A 22,278-nucleotide genomic window follows, 5' to 3' on the forward strand; every position below is an offset into this window, starting at 1 on the left:
CTCATACAGACATTTATTCTATGAATTGTTTGTGTGTAAGCTGTCACTTACTGGATCTTGGTTCATTTGGATGATAAGTTGTTTGACAGCATGCAGAGTGGGATGAGCCCACTGGGACGGATCCTGCCAGTGGCGGTTCAGGTCAAAGCCCATCAGGGAGCACCTGCACAAAAAAAGCAAGTAAAAGGTGAGTAAACAAACAGCTGAGCCACTGCAAATAAAGGCCTACACTGCCTGTGTGAAGTCATCCTCTCCAATTGCCCCTCTAAGCATTATTTTCTAACACAGCAGTATACCTCATCAAAAACAACTCGATACAATAGCTGCAGCTAACCAGAAGCAAGTACAAGTTAATATGGGATTAATAGAAGGGGAAGCATTTCAATACAATAGTTGTATTGCGATCAGGCTACAACATAGTCATAACATTTAATAACAAAGACAAATAACACTGATATTAATTTGAGTACAATTCAATTCAACAATAGATTGTCACAAAGACACTTTACACAAATCTTGATATAGCGTTAGATCCACAATGAGCAAGTCAGAGGAAACAGTGGCAACAAAGAAATCTCTCTGAAATGACATGAGGAAGAAAATTCAATAGGACTCAGAAGGGAAAACATCCTCCTCTAGGTGATTCCAGATTGTGAAAAGAAAAAAAAAAAATCATTATAATATTCATCTAAGCAACCATGTGGTGCATTTGTTAACATAAAAAAATAAACACATACCCAAGAAAGAATATATCTTGATAGACAAACACATTTACGCACTCAGGAGATTTTTGCATTAATGTTCGGATGCTTGTGGAAGAACTACCTCTTTTAGGCTGAGGAAACTTGCTGAATGAAGGCTCTTGAATGAAAGTCTGTTGGCTTTTCTATGGTATCACAATTATAGACTTGCAGTCACTGACAAGTTACTTTGTATCATGCACCACTGTAATTCAACACAAACAGAGACACTATATTGGCAAAAGTTTGCGGACACCTGATCATATGTATGGTATGTGCTTTTTGAGCATCGCATTCCACATTTAATCCCACTTTCTCTTATATTAGCCTCCACTCTTTTGGGAAGATGTTCCACTAGATTTTAGAGAGTGCTTGTGGAGATTTGTGTTCATTAGACAAAAGTTGGTTAGTAAAGTCAGGTTCTGATGTAGGGCAAAGAATCATAGGGTGCAGTCAATGTTCCAACACATCCCAAAAAGTGTTCAGTCGGATTGAGATCAGATCGCTATAGCAGGCCACTCAAGATCTTCCTCTCCAAACCATGTAAAACATATTTTTATAGAGCTGGGGCATTGCCATGCTGGAACAGCTTTGGGTTTCCAAGTTTAAGTGAATGCAAAATTCTGCCATCCAAAGACATCCTATACAATTGTGTGCCTCCAGCTTTGTGGTAACAGTTTGGAGAAAAAACACATATGGCAGGTGAGGTTAGGTGTCCCAATATTTTTGTCCATAGAATGTATATCATGAGTTAAAGAGGGGGAAAATGTTTACACTTTAATTAGAGTACAGATGCCTAGCTGCCATTCAGGTCATCCTAATTGGTTCAAAAGCACAATATTGCCAGTATGGACTTGCAGTAGCCAAACTGTCAGTTGATGAGTGATTTAATAAAGAATTGCACATTCTGACAAGGCACAGTCACATTGTAATATTATACAGAGTAAACCTGCAAGATTGGACCAAGTAAGAAAAGCCAAGATGATTGTTGATTTGTCCAAATAATAAAACAAGCTTGATGGTGATTATTTATTGAGCGAGCCACTCCCCATGACAATTAGAATCTGTGTCTGTTTGTGATGTAATCCTTTATCTAGGATAATATATATGTACTGAAAATGAGACATTTAATACTGTGAAAAAACTGTGGAGTTAGATTTATTCTACGTAAGTGTAGTAACAATTCAAGTATGGAAAAAAATTGTAAGATTTACCTGGCACAGAAGATTAGATAAACACATGTACTGTATGTACATTTAACAAATTTACAGTCATTTGTCATGATTATGGCCACTTTATGGCCACTAACACTAACTAATTCCGATGGAAAAATGCACTTACATCAACCTCCTAAATAAACAAACTTAGAGAACCCAACATAATTACTAATGTGCAAACACCCAAACCATACACTTTGGGTTCTCAAAGCCTAATATTAGCCTTAGGCCTTTAAGCCAACATAAAACGAGATTGATTGAAAACAAACCATCCTTTATACTCAAATTTCAGTCAGATAAATTACACCATGGCCAACAATTGTCTATCACATTTTATTCAAATTTCTGAGCAAAACAATAGTAAATTTAGCACAGTAATGCATATAAGAAATTCTAAAAATAATAATAATAAAAATGTTCATTATAAAGGAAAGGAAGGGTAGAGTTGATTATCACCAGCATTATAGGGGTCAAGGATGGGTGATAAGTGTACGATGTAAGGTGTACAATGAGAAAATGATGGAGAAAAGCACTAATCCTCGAGGTATACCTGGCAACAAAAATAACCTGCTGTTTCAAAAGAATAACATAAGTGCTAAACACAGGAGTAGTAAAAGATGTATTTTTTTTCAATTTGTTACCCGGCTACCAGGCCCTCTGCTGCCCAATAGATATGTACAGTACCATGGTAATAGATGACTTCTCTACTCCTCCAGAAGTTGCAGAACAGATGGAGGAATGGAGAGACAGATGTCCCAGTGGAGGCTTTAGTGGCTGGTATTGAGCTGAGGTAGAGGATCCATGACTTTGAGAGGCAGTCAGAGTCAATGCCCCAGCCTGCACAACATCACTAATCCCCTAGTCAGCAAGGATTGATCCTGCATCTGATCTCTCTCTCTCTCTCTCTCTCTCTCTCTCTCTCTCTCTCTCTCTCTCTCTCTCTCTCTCTCTCTCTCTCGCTCTCTCTCTCTCTCTCACCAGATGCAACCATACTGCTGAGGCAGCAAAGATGTGATGGTGTGTGAGAATGTATGCAAAAGAGAAAGGGAGTCACCTGTCACTCATCCTGCAACATTAATTCCCTCTTCAAATCATTCATTTATGCCATGTTTAAGACCCACTTGACCCCCCTGTCACCACCTCAGCGGGGTTAATTGCTGCCTCTCTCATTGTTTTTCTGTAGTGTAGTCTGGCTGACACCAGATGGCAGCCAGCGATGCCCTTTTGTCTAGGTCTGTGGGAGTACACAGCAGGTTATTGCTTTTCAGTGCAGCCACCTCTATTAAGTAAAAGGCAATTATGAAACGGAGAATAGAGAGAATGCTCAGAGTGACCGAGTGACTGCAGCCCAGGGTAGTGTTGGGTGTGTACTTCCGGAGCTCACAGAAATTTAGAAGTTAGGATATATCATCTTTAAATAAATGTCACTTTAAAGGATGCTGTCAGCATGCTAATGTAGCACTAGCTTTGGCGTGCTGTTGATGGACGATGATGGATTTGCTTCCCAGCGTCTCTTATTATGAAAAATGTCAGAGCTTGGCAAAGGTAAGCTGTTCTTAGATCATTGCAAATAGCACTTTTTGGAGCACGGCCTGATTCTACATGCATACACACACTCCCCAAAGTATGAGTCATAAAGAACTTAACATACAAATTTATTTCAATGCAAAAGTAATAAGGGAAAGTGCCAGCTCTGCAAACATATATATCTCAGATGTTCCCCTTTAGGCCCCATAAAAAACAACTAGCAGCAGTAGACTGCGCTCTCGCCTATACACCCTGATTTTTATACACTATATTGCCAAATGTTTGCGGGCACATGGTCAATAGTATGTTATGCGCTTTTTGATCATCCTATTTCACATATAGTCCTCTACTGAGAAGATGTTACACTAGATTCTGGGGTGAGCTTGTGGGGATTTGTGCTAGTTTGTTAAGTCAGGTACTGATGAAGGTGATGTGAGGAGTCCTGGGGTGCAGTCAGCATTCCAATTTATCCTAGAGGTGATCAGTAGGGTTGAGGTCAGAACTCTATAGAAGGAAATAACAGTTTGGGAAAGACCCACATAAGGCTGGGAAAGCCCGGTCTCCCAATACTTTTGTCCATATTGTTTAGCGTTGCCAACTCTTTCCAGTTTTCCAGCTCTTCTAGGTGCATATTTATGCAAGTCCTTCAATTAATTTCTGACTACAATGCAGCCTATGAGGATTTCATGCAGTGAGTTGATCTTTGAAATGTCTAAAAAGTTAAGGAATCAATAGAGGTTCTGGGTTACGTAGTATCACCATGTACATATATGCGTAATTGAACGTGTATTATGAACAGCATCATATTGTGGCTGCGGTTATCGTTTCTCACCTGTAGTTGCCTAGGTACACACCATCAGGGTTGAGCATGGGAACGATTTTAAAGACCACATGATCGCGCAGGACTTGTGCCACAGGGTGCTGGCTCACCAGGAAGTCAATCACACCTACACACATACACACTTTTCTGTAATCATAGTTAGTGAATAACTAGTGAAAAACAAACTAAAATCTAAACATATTTCAGCATGGACATGTAAAAGCTCATGTCAAGGGGTGAAAAAGGACAGAAAGCCAATTATAAAAAAACCCAGACAGGTTCAGTATTAAATCAGAGAGGAAATCAATATGTCAATACAAACAGAATAGAATGAACAAAGGCAAACTAAAAACACAGAGATATAGGGAAAAAATTAAATGAAAACATTTAAACTAAGAACCAAAGGTCATGCTAAATACAGTAGGTGAAACACAAGAAGAGGGAGAGTGAATCCAGTTTATGATCAGCCGAAGAGCTGAGAAAGAGGAAGGGAGGTGCTGGGTGGTGGGGTTCAGTGGTGGCAGTCACTCGTGTTTTTATTTGCCCTGCGCTGAGTGGCAATAATTGACAGGTAAATAAGAGAGACACAAAGAGAGAGGGATAGATAGATAGATAGAGAGAGAAACAGGAAGGGAAAGAGCAATGACCCCATGCCTCTCCTTTTCCCTATGCCCATTCTGTCCTGCTCATTAGCGCTAATGGAGGCATAACAAGCTCTTTAATTGAGTCAATGTGGCACGGAGGAGAGAGTCAGACAGAAAGAGAGAAAGAGAGGAAGCCACACCAGTGTTCTGTCTAATTGCTTGGACTTCCTGGATTTATTCATGCACATCTATGTGGCAGGGTGTGGGTATGTGGATGTGCATATCTGCATAGGTGTGTGTGTGTGTGTGTGTGTGTGTGTGTGTGTGTGTGTGTGTGTGTGTGTGTGTGTGTTTGTAAGTCACATTGAGGGGGCAAGGCAGGTGGTTTGAAAGTATTTTCGTGACCAGACTACCGTTATCATTGTCAGCCCTCTTCTAAATTACTATAGTGCTTAACTTCCTAATTACCCACACACAAACCTCCTGAGCCAAAGATGTTCAGGGCTTTAAAACTTGTCTCTTTTATATTTATGGGAACACTGTTTAACTCTGTGCAATTACACAACTGTAGAGAAAGAGTAGGTCAGAAAGTGTGCAATGTGAAAACCTGCAGCTGTTATTTTTGTCATTGATTTGTGATTTATGGTGTGATGTAATGATTAAGTGGAGCAGCTTGACAGATTTTCTGTATGTGTGTTTATATCTTGATGGGACCAAATGAACCCAAAATGACCTTGTTGTGAAATTTTGCATGTTCTTGTGAAAAACTCTAATCTATAGTACCAGTCAAACGTTTGGACACACCTTTTCCTTCAGAGAATTTCCTTTTTTTAAATAATTTTTTTAAACATGTTACATTAATACTAAAGACATCCAAACTAAGAAAGAACGTGTATGGAATTATGTTTTGAACACAGCTTGGCACACTTATGGCCTTCTCTCGTCAGATTCATGAGGTAGTCACCTAGAATGGTTTCAGTTCACAGGCGTGCTGTGTCAAGAGTTAATTTATGACATTTCCTGCCATCTTAATGTGCTATTAGTTGTCTTGTGCAGAGGATGGGTGCAGATGATGGGTGCAGAGAATGCAGAGTTGTCTTGTGCAGAGGATGGGTGCAGAGGGTGCAGAGTTGTCTTGTGCAGAGGATGGGTGGGTACAGAGTCAATATCCCTATTAGTGCTACTACAACTACTGTACAAATCTGTATTATGGCAAGAAATTATGTCGTTGCAGAAACCATCAACTGCTATGCTGAAACAGGCTCTAATGAAGACCATCCCAGGAAAGGAAGAGCAAGAGCTACCTCTGCTGCAGATGATATGTTTATTTACAGCGATTTACATCACCCTATCTCATATTTGAGCCCACATAAATGCTTCTCAGGGAAGAAATATTTTTTAACATCCCTAATTAGAGGATTAAATTGTGGCAAAGAAAGCATTACTTCAAAAGAACAACACACAGAAAAGACTTACCTGGCTTTACTATTACTTACTTACTATTATTTACTATTAGATCAATGGTCTGATGAATCCAAATTTAAGATTTTAAGTTAGGCGTAGAGGGGATATATGGACAGTTCCTAAATTTGTTGTTCCCACTGTGAAGCATGGAAAAAGAGATGTGATGGAGTGGGGGTGCTTTGCTGGTGCGACTTGTTGGTGACTTCAAGATTGTTGGAAAACTACTCCAAGTGACTACTTAATTAATAGTTTGGATGTTTTTAGTATTAATGTGCAATGTTGAAAATAATTTTCTAACCCAGAAATAAAAGATAGTGTCCAACTTTTGAGTGATAGTGAACTACTTAACTAAACAAAAGTAAATTAACTTTTACTTAAAAATAAATAAATAACCTAAAAGAACCAAAATGTTTTGATTACAAAGGTTAAGTTTAGATTTAGGTCTAGATGTAGGTGTAGCATAAATTATCTGCATTAATAATAGTAGATGTGCCTCTTATGGTAACAAAGACATACAGTGAGGAAAATAAGTATTTGAACACACTGCTATTTTGCAAGTTCTCCCACTTAGAAATCATGGAGGGGTCTGAAATTGTCATCGTAGGTGCATGTCCACTGTGAGAGACATAATCTAAAAAAAAAAAAAAAATCCAGAAATCACAATGTATGATTTTTAAACTATTTATTTGTATGATACAGCTGCAAATAAGTATTTGAACACCTGTCTATCAGCTAGAATTCTGACCCTCAAAGACCTGTTAGTCTGCCTTTAAAATGTCCACCTCCACTACATTTATTATCCTAAATTAGATGCACCTGCTTGAGGTCATCAGCTGCATAAAGACACCTGTCCACCCCATACAATTAGTAAGAATCCAACTACTAACATGGCCAAGACCAAAGAGCTGTCCAAAGACACTAGAGACAAAATTGTACACCTCCACAAGGCTGGAAAGGGCTACGGGGAAATTGCCAAGCAGCTTGGTGAACAAATGTCCACTGTTGGAGCAATCATTAGAAAATGGAAGAAGCTAAACATGACTGTCAATCTCCCTCGGACTGGGGCTCCATGCAAGATCTCACCTCGTGGGGTCTGAATGATCCTTAGGAAGGTGAGAAATCAGCCCAGAACTACACAGGAGGAGCTGGTCAATGACCTGAAAAGAGCTGGGACCACCGTTTCCAAGGTTACTTTTGGTAATACACTAAGACGTCATGGTTTGAAATCATGCATGTCACGGAAGGTTCCCCTGCTTAAACCAGCACATGTCCAGGCACGTCTTAAGTTTGCCAATGACCATTTGGATGATCCAGAGGAAGTCATGGGAGAAAGTCATGTGGTCAGATGAGACCAAAATAGAACTTTTGGGTCATAATTCCACTAAACGTGTTTGGAGGAAGAAGAATGATGAGTACCACCCCAAGAACACCATCCCTACTGTGAAGCATGGGGGTGGTAGCATTATGCCTTGGGGGTGTTTTTCTGCACATGGGACATGGCGACTGCACTGTATTAAGGAGAGGATGACCCGGGCCATGTATTGCGAGATTTTGGGGAACAACCTCCTTCCCTTAGTTAGAGCATTGAAGATGGGTCGAAGCTGGGTCTTCCAACATGACAATGACCCGAAGCACACAGCCAGGATAACCAAGGAGTGGCTCTGTAAGAAGCATATCAAGGTTCTGGCGTGGCCTAGCCAGTCTCCAGACCTAAACCCAATAGAGAATCTTTGGAGGGAGCTCAAACTCCGTGTTTCTCAGCGACAGGCCAGAAACCTGACTGATTTAGAGAAGATTTGTGTGGAGGAGTGGGCCTAAATCCCTCCTGCATTGTGTGTAAACCTGGTGAAAAACTACAGGAAACATTTAACCTCTGTAATTGCAAACAAAGGCTACTGTACCAAATATTAACATTGACTTTCTCAGGTGTTCAAATACTTATTTGCAGCTGTATCATACAAATAAATAGTTAAAAAATCATACATTGTGATTTCTGGATATTTTTTTTTAGATTATGTCTCTCACAGTGGACATGCACCTACGATGACAATTTCAGACCCCTCCATGATTTCTAAGTGGGAGAACTTGCAAAATAGCAGGGTGTTCAAATACTTATTTTCCTCACTGTATATGTATATGTTTATATAATAATGTACATGTATGTGCTTGTATTAGGGCTGTCAAAATGAATGCGTTAATAATGTGTTAATTCAAATACATTTTAAGGGCACTAACTTTACTAACGCACAATTAATGCAGCATACATTTCTGTTTGACCATTTTTATTAAATGTATAAATAAGTAAATATAAAAGAGCCAAATTTAAAACCTTCAACAAAAAAACATTTATTCACAATGTCCTTTCTTTACTTAGATATAAAAAAAAAAACTCCACCAAAACAAATATTTTTAATCCCCAAACATTAGTTTTACTGATGCACCAAGTACCAAATCAAGCACCAAAATCCACCGTGATGCACACATCTGGCAATTAAAACTATCTGTGTAGAAACATAGCAAAAGTTCTATTTGGTGTCCAGATGATTATTATTAGAAGAATATTTTGTCTTCATGCTCTACTTTGAGTAGAGTTTCACTAATAATAAACAAACATTTAAATAAAGCATTCATATTTGTCCATGCCCATGTTGCTTACAGTATTAAAAAGTAACTAAAAGTATTTATTTAAATTACATTTAGAACAAATAAAAATTTTTGAATAAGTTGCAATTAATCATTAGTTAACTCATGACAATCAAAATATTAATCATAAAAAAAATATATATATACAGTATATATATTGTGTGTGTCTGTGTGTGTGTCTGTGTGTGTGTGTCTGTGTATATATATATATATATATATATATATATATATATATATATATATATATATATATATATATATATATATATATAAACAATTATATTTTCTTTTTCTTTCTTTTTTTAAAGGTCATTCTGTCTCAGAATTTTCCTGAACCTCCTCAGCCCTTCCCCATCGAACCGTCCCAGTATTGACCCTCACAAGACCCAGACCCATGGATTAAAGCGCCCTGTCTGATAGGAGAAAATAATAGTCAGCTACTTGTGTGTGTGTCTGTTTGTCTGGGTCTGTGTGTCTGTGAGTAGGCCAGAAGACAAGGGTCTTACCCTGGCAGATAAAAGAAGCAGGTGATTCTCCAGGGTGAACACGCGCTGTGAGGAAAACCACACGTTTTTCTCGCTCTGGGCTCAGGTTAGCTGCAAAACACAAAGACACACAGACGCACAAAAAGTTGAGTCTCAGCAGGTATGTGGTGGTAAGAAGCCATATGTCTACCCCTTAAGGCAAAATCTAGCTTCACACTGCAGTCATGAAGCAGGAGAATCAGTATGCCTGGATAAAACTGATAAGAAATGTCATAACCAGTGGAGACAAAAACAAAAGCCGTGTAAACCGTTTATATCTTTTGGTTAATTTTTTTCCCCATTTAATTCAGATTGTCAAGTAACAGTGTTAGATAACTCCATGTTAATTATTTGTCATTGCTAGTGAACTGTTAGTTATCATGGAATATTATATTATACTTCAAAGGTTCAGCTACAGAACATTCCTTAATTACAAAGGTCTGGATAAATGCCTAACATGACTGAATGATAACAACAAGATAGATAAAGGACAATGTACAGCTAGATAATTGAAATAAATGCATGTGATTGTATTATCCTCATCAGTGTTTCTGCTGCAGAAGCTAGCAAGGCCAAGTTTAGAAGAAACCTGACGTCTCTGAATTACTGACTAATTTGCTGTCTTTATTTTTGTCCTTATTTGTTAAGATAAAACAATTCACTCCATTTTAAATATTGCAATGGCATGACTATAAAATGATTCAACAGAAAAAGATTGAAATAGACAAGAAGAAAGAGACTGCACAGTGATCGGGTGTCCCTGTCAGGCCAAGGACAAGACGCTTCTGTGATGGCTCAAATTAAATTACTAGTGGCCCTCGCCCTCTTGATGCAATAATGGGCCAGATATACACCCCCCCCCCCCCCGGATATGCCGCTCATGATTTTTTGTATCCCTATCCTCACCTTGCCTGTTTTATAAATGAATTTTAATGCATAAAATGAACCAGGTAGTTCTGCAAAAGGGACTTGGTGTATACCCGGCATGGAATGCTATTCAGCCTAATAAAGCAGTAGGGAGCAGATGCTCAACAAAAAGGTCTTTTTAAAATGCTGATATGTTTCCACCCATGGTGAGGTGAGCTCATTTTTCTACCTGGTGCTTCACGATTTCATTGTTATAAACCCAGGAATTCATGCACCAGTCACAATCATCTGCTTATCAGCCATAGGACGGGCTGGGAAAAGCACAAAACCTCAAAAAAAAAAAAAAAAATCCCCCGCTTTCAATACAAAAGGGAGAATGCTATAATGACCAATGGCAAATAACACAATAGTTATGCTCACACTCACATTCCCGCACGCCTGCACAAACACAAGGAGCTGCGGAGGAAAGCTTTATAATATCGGCAGACATGCTAAACTACATCCCCAGCTCTTTGTCTCCTATTCAGTATGGATGATTACATTTGAGGCAGGAATAATATTCAAGTCTGCGGAGCATGCTGCACAACTCTAGAAAGGAGGCATGGTGTGTGTAGGTGTGTACGTGTAGATGTGTCTTGGGCCAGCGTGCAGAATGTGAAAGAAAGTTCCACCCCTTTCCACACACATTTCCATACATTCACTGACTCTGACACTCACTTCAAAACACACAGGTGTACCGTTATATACACACTCACAGGTGATTGTGACCGATGCCTTGGCAGCGTTAGCGGTCAACCTGCGTATGAATAAAGCTGAAATACCAATATACATTATTCAACAGGCTTCCTGAATAATGTACACATATATCAGGAACTGTAAAAACAAGTGTGGCCTAATCCATTATGCCAGCAGTGTTCTGAGGAACAGGGCTGGGGTCCTCTGAGGCTGAGGATCTGATCTAAGATGAGCTATGGGATCATAATTGTCATTGCTGTCACTATGACACTATGTCACACTGCTGTGCCACTGAGATTCAGTGAGCCAAACGAAACTTAATCACTGATTAAGTGTTATTTAAAGCTCACACACAGGCACTTCTTTGCATATAGGCACACATATTACACTGAGACACCCTCACTGGACTGGAATAGTTTGTCAATAATATATCATGTCCGCTGCATTGTTTGGCCACTACTTCCTCTTCTCCGTGTCCTAAATGACTTCAGTGATTATGCAGCTCATTGCTATGTACACAAGCTTAATATCCTATTGATCCCAGCCAAGTGTGTGCTCAGCAGTAGCGAACCCTATTTAGCAACACAAACACCGCAGCTCTGATTTCTCTGCACCCAGAAAAAAAAAACACAGGAGTGCGTCATTGACAACGGAGCCGTAAATATAAACCATTATTCCATTTTTAAAGGAAAATGAAAGCAGAGCCCTCTTCTGCCTCTCTCTCTGCCCTTCACTGAGATGAATGGCTTTGCCATTCAGGAGTCTCGGCGGAGAGGCCCAGCCCATTTGCCATGAACGCGTTTTTTTCTTTTGCCCAGGCCCTGCCGCTCACTTGCCTGTGAAATTCCATCAGTTCTAAATTACACCTTGGCCCTGGCCCACTGGGACATGCCAGCAGCGGATGTAAAACAATGAAATGATAGCTGTGAAGGTGCTGGAGGCAAGCACTACGTACTTAAACTCAAACAAAGCAGTGATGGAGTCAGCCTTGCATTGTGTGTGTGCGTGTGTGTGTGTGTTGTAAAATGAACAGTTTTCATAATTTTGCCCTGAGCTCCCTCAAAACATTACTACTAGATTCCCACTAGATCTGCTGAATGTTAATTCACTAGAGTCTGTGTAAGTACAGTGATCTGCAATTTATCTTCCTAATGCTGCTAGGATTTGTGCACCATCAGATCAGTCTCATTGTTCTTCTCCAACTTTAGGCGGTGATCAGAACGCACCTATACTGGCATCACACACTTCACCTGACTGAACTGGCAGAATGTGGCCTGCAGGTGGAGCTGGATATCAGCAGGGGGCCCTAGCACCACACACATCTCACCGTTTACCTCCTTCTGCCTGGTCAAGGGGAAGAAAGAGCTCTTATAAAACAAGACAAATGTGCTTGGGCCGCCAGCTGAGCTTTTTTTTTTTTCTTTCTTTTTTTCTGCTGCTTCAGTGGTTTTGTTACACTCTGTTTTGCTTTAACATCCGACAGACAACGTGATGCCTTAATATATGGATTCTAACCCATCCAAAACCCCCTCTCCCATTCTTTCTTTCTCCCTCTGTACCTCTTGCAAGGATCTCAAGGACCTCAACTGAAGAAAAAATTGAGCTAAAGCTGAAAATGGTGTGGTTTGAGTTATGAAGTGTTACCCAGATGCTGTGCTATATTGTACTCTGTGGAAGACACATACTCCCAATTAGGTCATTAAACAGTGGTCATGAGCCGACTCCTCTAGAGGGACTCCTAACTGCCTTTGCTCCATATATCGCCCTCTTTATTGGTACTAAATGAGTGAAGGGCCTAGGAATCCTTGCTAGCAGATTACTCTGCAGAGAGGCCAATGCAGCACCAAATCATAGGAGACGTCAACAACGCAGTTACTCCAGCTCAGATAAGGAGCTCCCTGTTTCCATTAGAAGAAAAATTGAAGACCGACAGGGAGACATGAAGGGAAAGAGACGGAAAGAGAGAGAGGGTGGGAGAAAGGAAGATTTATGTCCACACCCTTGGTGAAGACAGCCAACTCAGCACATTTCTCAACCGAGAGTGCCACAGTCTCCACAATACCTCCTGCCGCCAAGAAATAAAAAATTCAAGACGTTATATTATGATCGGCTCTGATAAATATGTAAATGGCATCAAAAGAGGAAAAGTCTTTGACAAACAGTGTAAATCTAATGGATTCTGAAGGTTACCTGGATTGCACAGCTTTCCTTTAGTGGCCATCTTGCTACTTTTAATTCAAACTGATAAGACATGAATAGTTGTCTGATGTAATGCAGTCACTGAGATATAAGATGAAGAACTTGAACACACCAAATTCAGCAAAAAAAAAAAAAAAAAAAAAAAAAAGCTGCCTTTCTTCCATCAAGCCCAGCTTTTTAAAAAAGTTGATTGGGTCAGCTAAACTGGCACCTCTTTTTAATGAGGCAGACTGTGATGATTAATGATTACGGTCAAGTGAAAGTTATGAAATTCAATCATCTCTGCCTTTGTCACCTCAAACATTGATTTGAAACTGAATGCCTATAGCACTGTGTGGAATGTATAGTAAGTAGGGTTCGGTGCATAAATGTGAATGCTGATTCATATGCAGGTGAGAACAGATGTTGTAGAAGATAACACTTTACATAATTACAAACATTATAATGCTCCATGGCATAATCCTGCTATGACCGGCATGACCATACATTAAATTTGACTATGAATTATTCTAATAATAATAATACAGTGATTATTCTATTCTTTGTGTGTCTGCAGGGGGTATACCCTATCTACAAACAAAGCAGGTCATCATCATCTCTAGGTGTGAATGAGCGTGTGAATGCCAGTGTGCTTGACACTTTGTAATGAACCGATTGCTGCTTCACGCTCAATGCTAGTAGAGCAGGCTAAGTATCCACTGTGACACTAACCAAAAAAACTGTCATTGAAGAAAAATGTATGAATGAATATTCTTTCATGTATCAGCTATCATCATAACTGATTTTGTCAATTTTAACAAATGTTACCCATGTCAAGGCAACTGATTAAGGAAGAAGCCAGTGGTGGGTGGTCAGGGCCAGCAAAGCCTTCTCTTCTGGCCTAAACACTATCAGAAGCACTGACCTACAGTTACAACCCAAATTCTAATATTTGTTCCATGAAATTGTATTGATTTATTCCCAACAGTTTATTCTCTTCATTTCACAATCTTCCAGTGCCTGTATAAGAATGTTAGATTTTTTTGTCCAATCAGATTTCAGCCTCTATGTGCTGCCATGTCAATCTAATCTGCCCAGAGCCTTCAAAGTCTGTACTGCTGGCCTTTTTACTATAATCTCCTTAAGAAATAAGTCTGTTTCTTTAACCAATCAGATTTCATATTCACCTCACAGGGCAGCTAGCTGGCCCAGAATAGTGTCAGCATTTTTTCCATCCTCTGATTGGTTGGTCAGAGGCAAACTGTTACAGACAAGTTTGACTGGCAAAACACATCTGTAGCGTGCTGCACACATTAATACATCTAAGTTAGACTTTTTTATGCCAACAGAGGAAGAGAAATTGATTTGGTCTCGAATATACTTAAAATACATTTTGAAGAAAAGCTAAACACAGTGAGGAGGTGGGCTAACCCCGAAGCTAGTTAGCTTGTCTCAGCTCGGGAAAGGGTTTGTTCACTACTTCCAGACCAGTGAATACGAGCAGTACCACTGACTAACAGCCTCTGAGGAGCGGTGCACATTATGAGTCTGTATCTCTGGTGAGTAAATTATATTCGATTTAAAGCCGGGTATTGGATTAAGCCGGGTAAGTTCTCACTGAAGGCCCAGGTACCAAATGCTCGGCCCGCCACTGGAAGAAGCACATGTTATTACAGGGCCAGAAGTAACACTAGCCATTATATAACAATTAAATAGAAATGATTTTTATGTTACACATTTTTTTTTGTCATTGTCTGTTACAAAACTAAGTATTAGTGCTCTGCCTGAAGGTGTATATTTTGATTGATAGAGATAAGCCGCATCAAATGCTATGAACTTCATTTTGTTCAGCTCTACACAAAGGATTTCCGACATTGCCTCAGCTGGAGATCAGGCAGAGGAATAGACTGATAGACAGTAGTGTCAGCATATAAATTCAAATCAGCATCAGAGACCTTATTGTCAACATCATTAATTTATAAATAAAATACCAGAGCCCTAAAATTTAACCCTGTGGAACTCAAGCTTTAACGTTTAGTTTAAAGCTTTAATGAGCAGCACAGGGTTTTTACAATCTAGACCATTTATAATATCATTAAATACTTTACTGGCAGCAGTTACAGTGCTGTGATGTTTTCCCCCTTAAAAAAAAAAGTGGTCAGGATATTATTGTTAATTAAAAAAAAAAAAAAAGGTTTTAATTTGTCACGAACCATGGATTCAAGTAATTTAGGCAGCTTGAAAATAAAGTAATATCTTAATTTAATAAAAATGGCGGAAACAGAGCAGTTTTTTTGCTATTCTGGTATTATACACATATTCTCGGATTAAGTGTTACCTATGATACCATCTGTACACACTGGTGTAAGGCTTATGTAGGATATTAGTAGAACACCCATAAGAAAAAGCTACCATGTAGTATGTCCCTGTGTCTAACTGAAAGAAAAAAGGAAGCGAAATAAAGTTTGATGTACAACACATCATCTCGTTTGGCTGGAAGATTACTTTATCCTCCAGTAACGTAGCTCCAGTTCACTGTAGCAGTTCATACCTGGTGGCACAGAGCAGCTGTAGTTGTCACTCGTGTTCAATATAAACCAGACTTATCCACACTACACTGCCTATTGAGCATGAAAGGCAGTCAACTTCTATTATTCTCTGTCAGTTTCTCAAGGGCATCGAATGAGCTCTAAAAGCAACAGGGCTTATGGTTCTTATAGACCCTTTCTGCCCATGAAAAGGTCGAGCCAAGACGAGGGCATGGAGTGCTGCCTTTGCACTCTGTTCTAGGGCAAGAGTGCCAGCACAACTCTATATGTCAAGGAGCACCTTCAACTGAGTGCAGAGCTCCATTAACCCTACCACTACTCCACAATCTGCTGCCTCTCTCTATTCAAATAGCATTGATCAAATAAAACTGACCCTCCTAAACCTTTGTATGTGTTTTCATTCTTATCCATCAGGTGATTCTCCTTCCAGCTGACCCTTAGATCAAAGGATATGAGACCGATTCAGACGTCACAAGGACAGAAGTGTGTGAGCAAGGTGAAAAAGAAAAGGAAAAACTAAAAAACATCCGTCTAGGTCAAGCATGTTGAATAAAAAAGAACACCCTTCTTGCTCCTGATGAGAGGTGGCTGGAGTGGGCAATCACCATCGAAGATGTTAGGGTGGTGGGCTGTTTGATGTGTGAGGTGACCAGCATAGAGGATTACAATGGCACATTGTGAAGAAGAGCGAGAATGAATGTAAGACAGAGAAAGAGAGGCAGACATTTGAAGACCCTCGAGACCACAGGATGTAAATATATCCCTGAACGCTCTTAAGCCTGGCAGACAGCTCAGGGATAAAAGCGCTGAGCACAGGGTGATTAGAGATCGATTTGCCGCAATCAAAACCTTTCTCTCTTTCTGTCTCCCCATTCAACTGTCAATTCCCACGCTGCTCAGGACCTCAATTGTCACTGTCGTCCTTGAAGTGAAGAAATCTCTATTTCGGCCATGGGACGAGTTGGGGTGGGGTTTGAGTGACCTCCTAATGACTTTTGTTAATATAAGAGGCCAATTTGAAATGAAGCCTTGTTGCTGTATTGGAAGAAGATATCACTGACTGCTCTTTATTGCCATTTGTGGGGATTTATTTGGAAAGTGAGTGACAGTTTTGGCAGCTGATTTTGACAAAACATCATCCCCCTGCAATCAACTGACGACTTCAATATTATCTTACTATTTCTTTTTTCCCATTTCTGTCTCCTTTTAACATTTCTGTCAGACGTACAGAGAAAAAAAAACAGAACAAAGAGCTGCCTCTTGAAACTAAGTGAAGGAACAAGAAAGCAAGAGCAGCAGGGAGAGGGGAGAGATAGCGATAGAAAGAGAGATAGAGAAAGAGAGGATGATGTGTCATTCTTAGAGATTTTTTGTCTTGTTTAAACACAGGAGAAACGGCTGCTTTGCTTTTGATTTCGGAGCATTGGTCATAGCTCTTTGCTCAAACTCTGACTTCTGGCTCCTACATCTCAATGAACAGAACCAAACAGAGAAAAGACAGGAGACGAGGCCTATATGGACGCTACAAGATACCGAATCATGTGCTGTTTTTGAAGAACGAGGATTGAACTTTACGGCTTGCTTGCTTTAAAGGACATCCCACAAATAAGAGGAAATGAAGAGGAAGAAATGATTTCTGTGAGACACCCCCCTACTGAGCCTCTATATCCATGAATGTCAGGGCAAAGCAGGGTTTGGGGCTTTCTTTGGCGGGGGAAAAGATGCTAAAGAGACAATGTTGAACTGAACATTCACAAACCCATATATCAAAGCCATTGGCAGCAAGACTGAGAAAAAAGTGATATGTACATATTATCCTTATACATTTGCTGCTTTAATATCTTCAGCCTCAAATCCTTTTTTTTCCCTGTGTTTAAATCTTCAGTCAAAATAAAGCAGGCAGCAATTTTATAGATCTTGTCTGAGTCCCATGAAGCTTGGACTATAAACGCAATTGAGAAAAAGACAGCCTTTTTAATATCAGTTATTAGTTTCTCTCCCTCCCCACAGAGTTATAAATAATTTCTGAAAGCAACAAAAGTCCATATGGGGAACCTCTCACAGCACCCAACATTATTACGCTGTTACAGCTCCCAGGTTTAATTTCTTTCATCCCTTTTCCCCCTCTCTCACTCACTCGCTCACTACTTTTTTCTTAGCAGACGCAGAAAGATCTCTGACACTCAATTTACAGCCTCACTCTTTCTGTCAATCTCGATCATTCTCCCTAAAAATATATTCACATGCAAGTTGAGTTTTTAGCCCCAGGCCGCAATTGGCAAGATGGCAAAATATTTTCTTGAAGGTTCTCTCTCACTTACTTTCTTTCTCTCTCTCTCATACACACACTCACACCCACACCCACACACTCTTGTCAGTGGTATATTGATTAAGCATTGAAGAGAGCGAACATTTTGATGCCCTCTCTCCCCACTTTAATCAGAGAAGATGCTTGCAAAACTCAACTTGGCCACTTCACCGACATCAGCGGATTGAATAAGGATAAGCAAAGTTGCTCATCAGTAATCGTATCACACAGACTGGTCCCAACATTTCAGAAGGTAAATTGGTAAGCATTTGTAGTTATACTTTTTAACACGGTTAGATACTAATAAATACAAATTGTTCCACATTAAACTCTATGAATGTCGTTACGTTTTTGTGGGAGGAAAGTGTATTCTCAGCCCAGCCCTTTTTCCTTTTTCTCTCTTGACATAGCTTTCGTTATTCCTCTTTGAATGTAAGAGCAGCCGAGAGACTCTGAGACTGTAAAGTCAGCAGTTTAGTAACAGCTCATCACACTGTTAATAACACACAGAGGAGCTTGGGCTATTTAAAAACACTGCCAAATCTCCGCTGTTATTACCTGACACAACAACATGCTGGTAAAATGTTGCAACAAAGAAATTTCAATACAACAACACTTCCAATCTCCATTGGAATAAATTTTGAATATTGAAAGAGTCTCAATTTGTAGTTTTCTTCTGATGTAAAAAAGTCGGACATTCTATAGACACCAACCGGACAGACTGTGAAAGAACAAACACCATATAAGTCCTATAACTAATTAGCTGCCTTCACATTTTTCTGAGCAAAGTTGTCCTTTCTACCATTGCATGCATGCTGGGTGAGATTAACACTCTTTTAGTGTTATCAGTCACAAGTCAGATCCTGTTTTAGTTTAAAAATAAAAATAAACCTCATAACAGTGTTGCCACCTCACAGCTCCCAGGTCTCTAGTTCATGTCTGAGCTTAGACTACAATCTGTGCATATTCTTGCCATGAGTTCTGACCTCCTTAAAATATGCTGTTAAATGGATATGCGAAATTTCCCTTAAGTGTAAATGAGCGTGTGAATGTGTGTTGCCTTGCAATGAACTGGCATCCCATTCAGAGTGTTTTCCTGTCTTACACCTTATTCATGACATGGATTTAGGATCCACCATAATCTATAAAGAATAAAGCAGTTACTGAAAGCACTTCACTCAAAACACTTACGGTTATTCTATCTATAATGTATTTCCTTCCACATATTTTAACAAGGTAAAGGCTTGCTGGAAATATTTCAAAGGATTCACCGGAGTCATCTGTGGCTTGGTATTTCATTCTTCATAGTGCTACACCTGTGCTATTAGACTTGTAGCTTGTAGCTACTTAACAATTTAAAATGAAATGTACAGAACATATCTGGCTATATAGGATATACTTGTATTGTTGACATTATGATATCTATGTGCACATTTTAATTTAATTTTTAGTGTAATCCATGTTTGCACATATTTTGCAGAATGGATTTAAATATGGTGTTCAAATGTAGGAGACAAATGCCAACGTGTGCAAATGTTTTTCCACACTAGTTACCTTGTGTTATTTTAAAGGGCAGTAAGTGTTGGAAAATGTTTGGCTGGCTGCATTAAGAATTGATCAAGCCCTGTTGTAAAGGGCATAGACATGGTTTGTTGTTGCTATGTCCAACTGTGCACTTTTAATTTAGCTGATTTCAGTCTTAAAGAGACAGATGCTGGGTGCCCTTTAAGTCCAAGGTGTTTGCCATTTCCTTTACAATGATACAGGCAAATTTAATAATGGCCTCCAGGGCTTACTGAAGCCCCGGTAGTGCTGGATGCGGTTAGCACGACTTTGATAGAGATTAATGAAATGTCAGGTAATTGAAGGGGATTCTGATTGGCTTGTTGAAAGGAGGTGCAATTTCTCCGCTTGTGTCACTTAAGGCCTTGGAGGTGATTGATGGCGAGTTGACTTGCAGAGTAGGAAGGGGTGGGAAGGAATTGCCTGCCGTGTCCTTTTCTTTAGAATGCCGAGCTGGTTTCCTCTCAGCACATGAAACACAGAGATGTGAAAATGGTTTAAAATACACAGAGAAGCACCCAACGGTGCTTTCACACCTTCTGAGAGGGCTAACCCTACGAGAACCACGATGTAGAACAGGGAAAAGTAGTGGCATTGTTCTTCAAAGGTTTTATAGCAGCAACCTGTGCCATGTCCAGTTATTCAGATTCATGTGAAGACAGACTTACAATTAGCACAACAATTACACTCACACATTTACCAAAAGAACCAAGCAAGTGATTTTATATCAATAGATGTGGCCAAAAAAGGAATTTGACCAGAATAGCTGATGACTTTCTTTCTTTCTCCCATTAGGGGTCGCCACAGCGGATCATTCGCATGTTTCACTTGGCACATGTTTTTACGCTGGATGCCCTTCCTAACTCAACCCTCCCCATTTATCCGGGCTTGGGACCGGCACTAAGAGTGGCTGGGGTTGGTTCCGTGACCGGGGATCGAACCCGGGCCGCAGCGGTAAAAGCGCCGCATCCTAACCACTAGACCACCAGGGGACCCTGCATAAGCTGACAACTAATAACAGAAATTTTCTGTCAACTGTTTGGCAAACACACAATGTTATCATTTACCACTAAGTGCCTCATACATAACTCTTAATATGTTTAAAGACAGTATTCCATTAACATTTGTAGTTGAATGATAACATTGTGTTCCAAAATAAAAACTGTTATGGTGTTAAAATGTTTGTTTTCCTGCAAGCCAATCAGCATGCAACCTGCAAGATCCTGAAGACTGTAGCAAGAAAAGTACACAAACAATATCAGAAGTGTCATATCTTATGGACAGAGCTTGAGCAAAGTCACATTTTTAGAACTGTGTGGAGTATCAGATTGCATACTGAATGACATCATTACCAACATAAAACACTTGGAATGCGGAATGCATCATTGCCAACATGAATGCGGAGATTCCATACTGCTTAACTCTGTGTGGTGAATTTTGTATTTATTTTTACTGGCACAAAAGTAGCTAAGTTCATGTGCACTTTTTGTGTTTTGCTACACAAAAAAACTGATTTAATATAATGAATTTTTAATTTGCCTGCATGCTATGATGCTATTTAAGGCAATAGATTTTTCCCTATTGAAGCTCAACACGTTTTGAAAATGTAGATGTATATTTTCACTGTTAATCCGATCAAAATCTGGTATGTGTTAGGAACATGTAATAGTACTATCTATATTTTTACATTACTATGTGCACATCATGGTTATGTCAGCTTCACTGTGTCAAAAATCCAATTGCCATTTCTTACAATTATTAATAAAGAGTAATAAGTGTAACTACAGGCAGCTACACGATGCAGTTGTAGAAAAGCGTAGAAAATATACTTTTTTTTTGTAGCGGGATAACAGTAAAGATCATAGATAATTGTGAGTGGCTTTAATGAATTGATGCAATATGAATCAAATACAGTCCCTCACAATTCAAATTGTTCAGAAAATGGCAAAAAGATTCTGAATCTCCTGACTAAAACACAAAACAAAAAAAGATGGTATTAGTACTAAGCTCATTTTAAAAATAAGTTGGATTTGAATAATAGAGTCACACTCTTACAAAGAAAAGTGACAGAAAAGGATGTTTAGAGTAATGGCACAGAAAGCCCAATCCTGGTGGTCTAAAGCAGACCACCAGGTCAGTAACCAGTATCGGGCTTTGAAAGAGTTGCTACTGGGTCACAAGAATGTTCTAAGGAAATTGTCTATATATTTTAAACTGGACAATTTATTATCTTTTACCCTTTAAAATTGCCCTTATTCGGTTTACTGTGGAAACAATAAAAAAATGGCTGAACAGTCACAGCGTCTCTGTATTCTGAGTGTCTGTTTGAAGTTCTACGTCTTCAGAAATATCATTAAAATAGAGCTGACAAAAAAATCAAAGACTTGCCAAGGTAATTATTTTTTTGGCTCATTAAATTTGTGCAATGAAAAGCGATATAGGAAGCAAATTAATTAAAAAAGTAGAGAATAGATTAGAAATTTAACAGGTGAGATGTTTAATAAAATTGAATGAAAATATTATGTTCTGCAAAAGCATAGCTGTATATCTCCACAAGAG

The 22,278-nt window shown here is 39.3% G+C and overlaps 1 protein-coding gene across 1 annotated transcript in view; it reads right to left on the bottom strand.

Annotated features, from left to right (window-relative positions):
* Positions 1–22,278, bottom strand: part of agbl4 (AGBL carboxypeptidase 4) — a 320,509-nt gene that overhangs the window by 25,005 nt on the left and 273,226 nt on the right. The window contains exons 7-9 of the mRNA XM_083555525.1: positions 9,502–9,591; positions 4,317–4,431; positions 52–163 (exon numbers count right to left, since the gene is read on the bottom strand). Coding sequence (XP_083411651.1) covers positions 52–163; positions 4,317–4,431; positions 9,502–9,591 — 317 coding nt within the window. The remainder of the gene's footprint in view (positions 1–51; positions 164–4,316; positions 4,432–9,501; positions 9,592–22,278) is intronic.

This window comes from Silurus aristotelis (assembly GCF_946808225.1).
Source record: "Silurus aristotelis genome assembly, chromosome: 11".
In the NCBI taxonomy this organism is placed as follows: Eukaryota; Metazoa; Chordata; class Actinopteri; order Siluriformes; family Siluridae; genus Silurus; species Silurus aristotelis.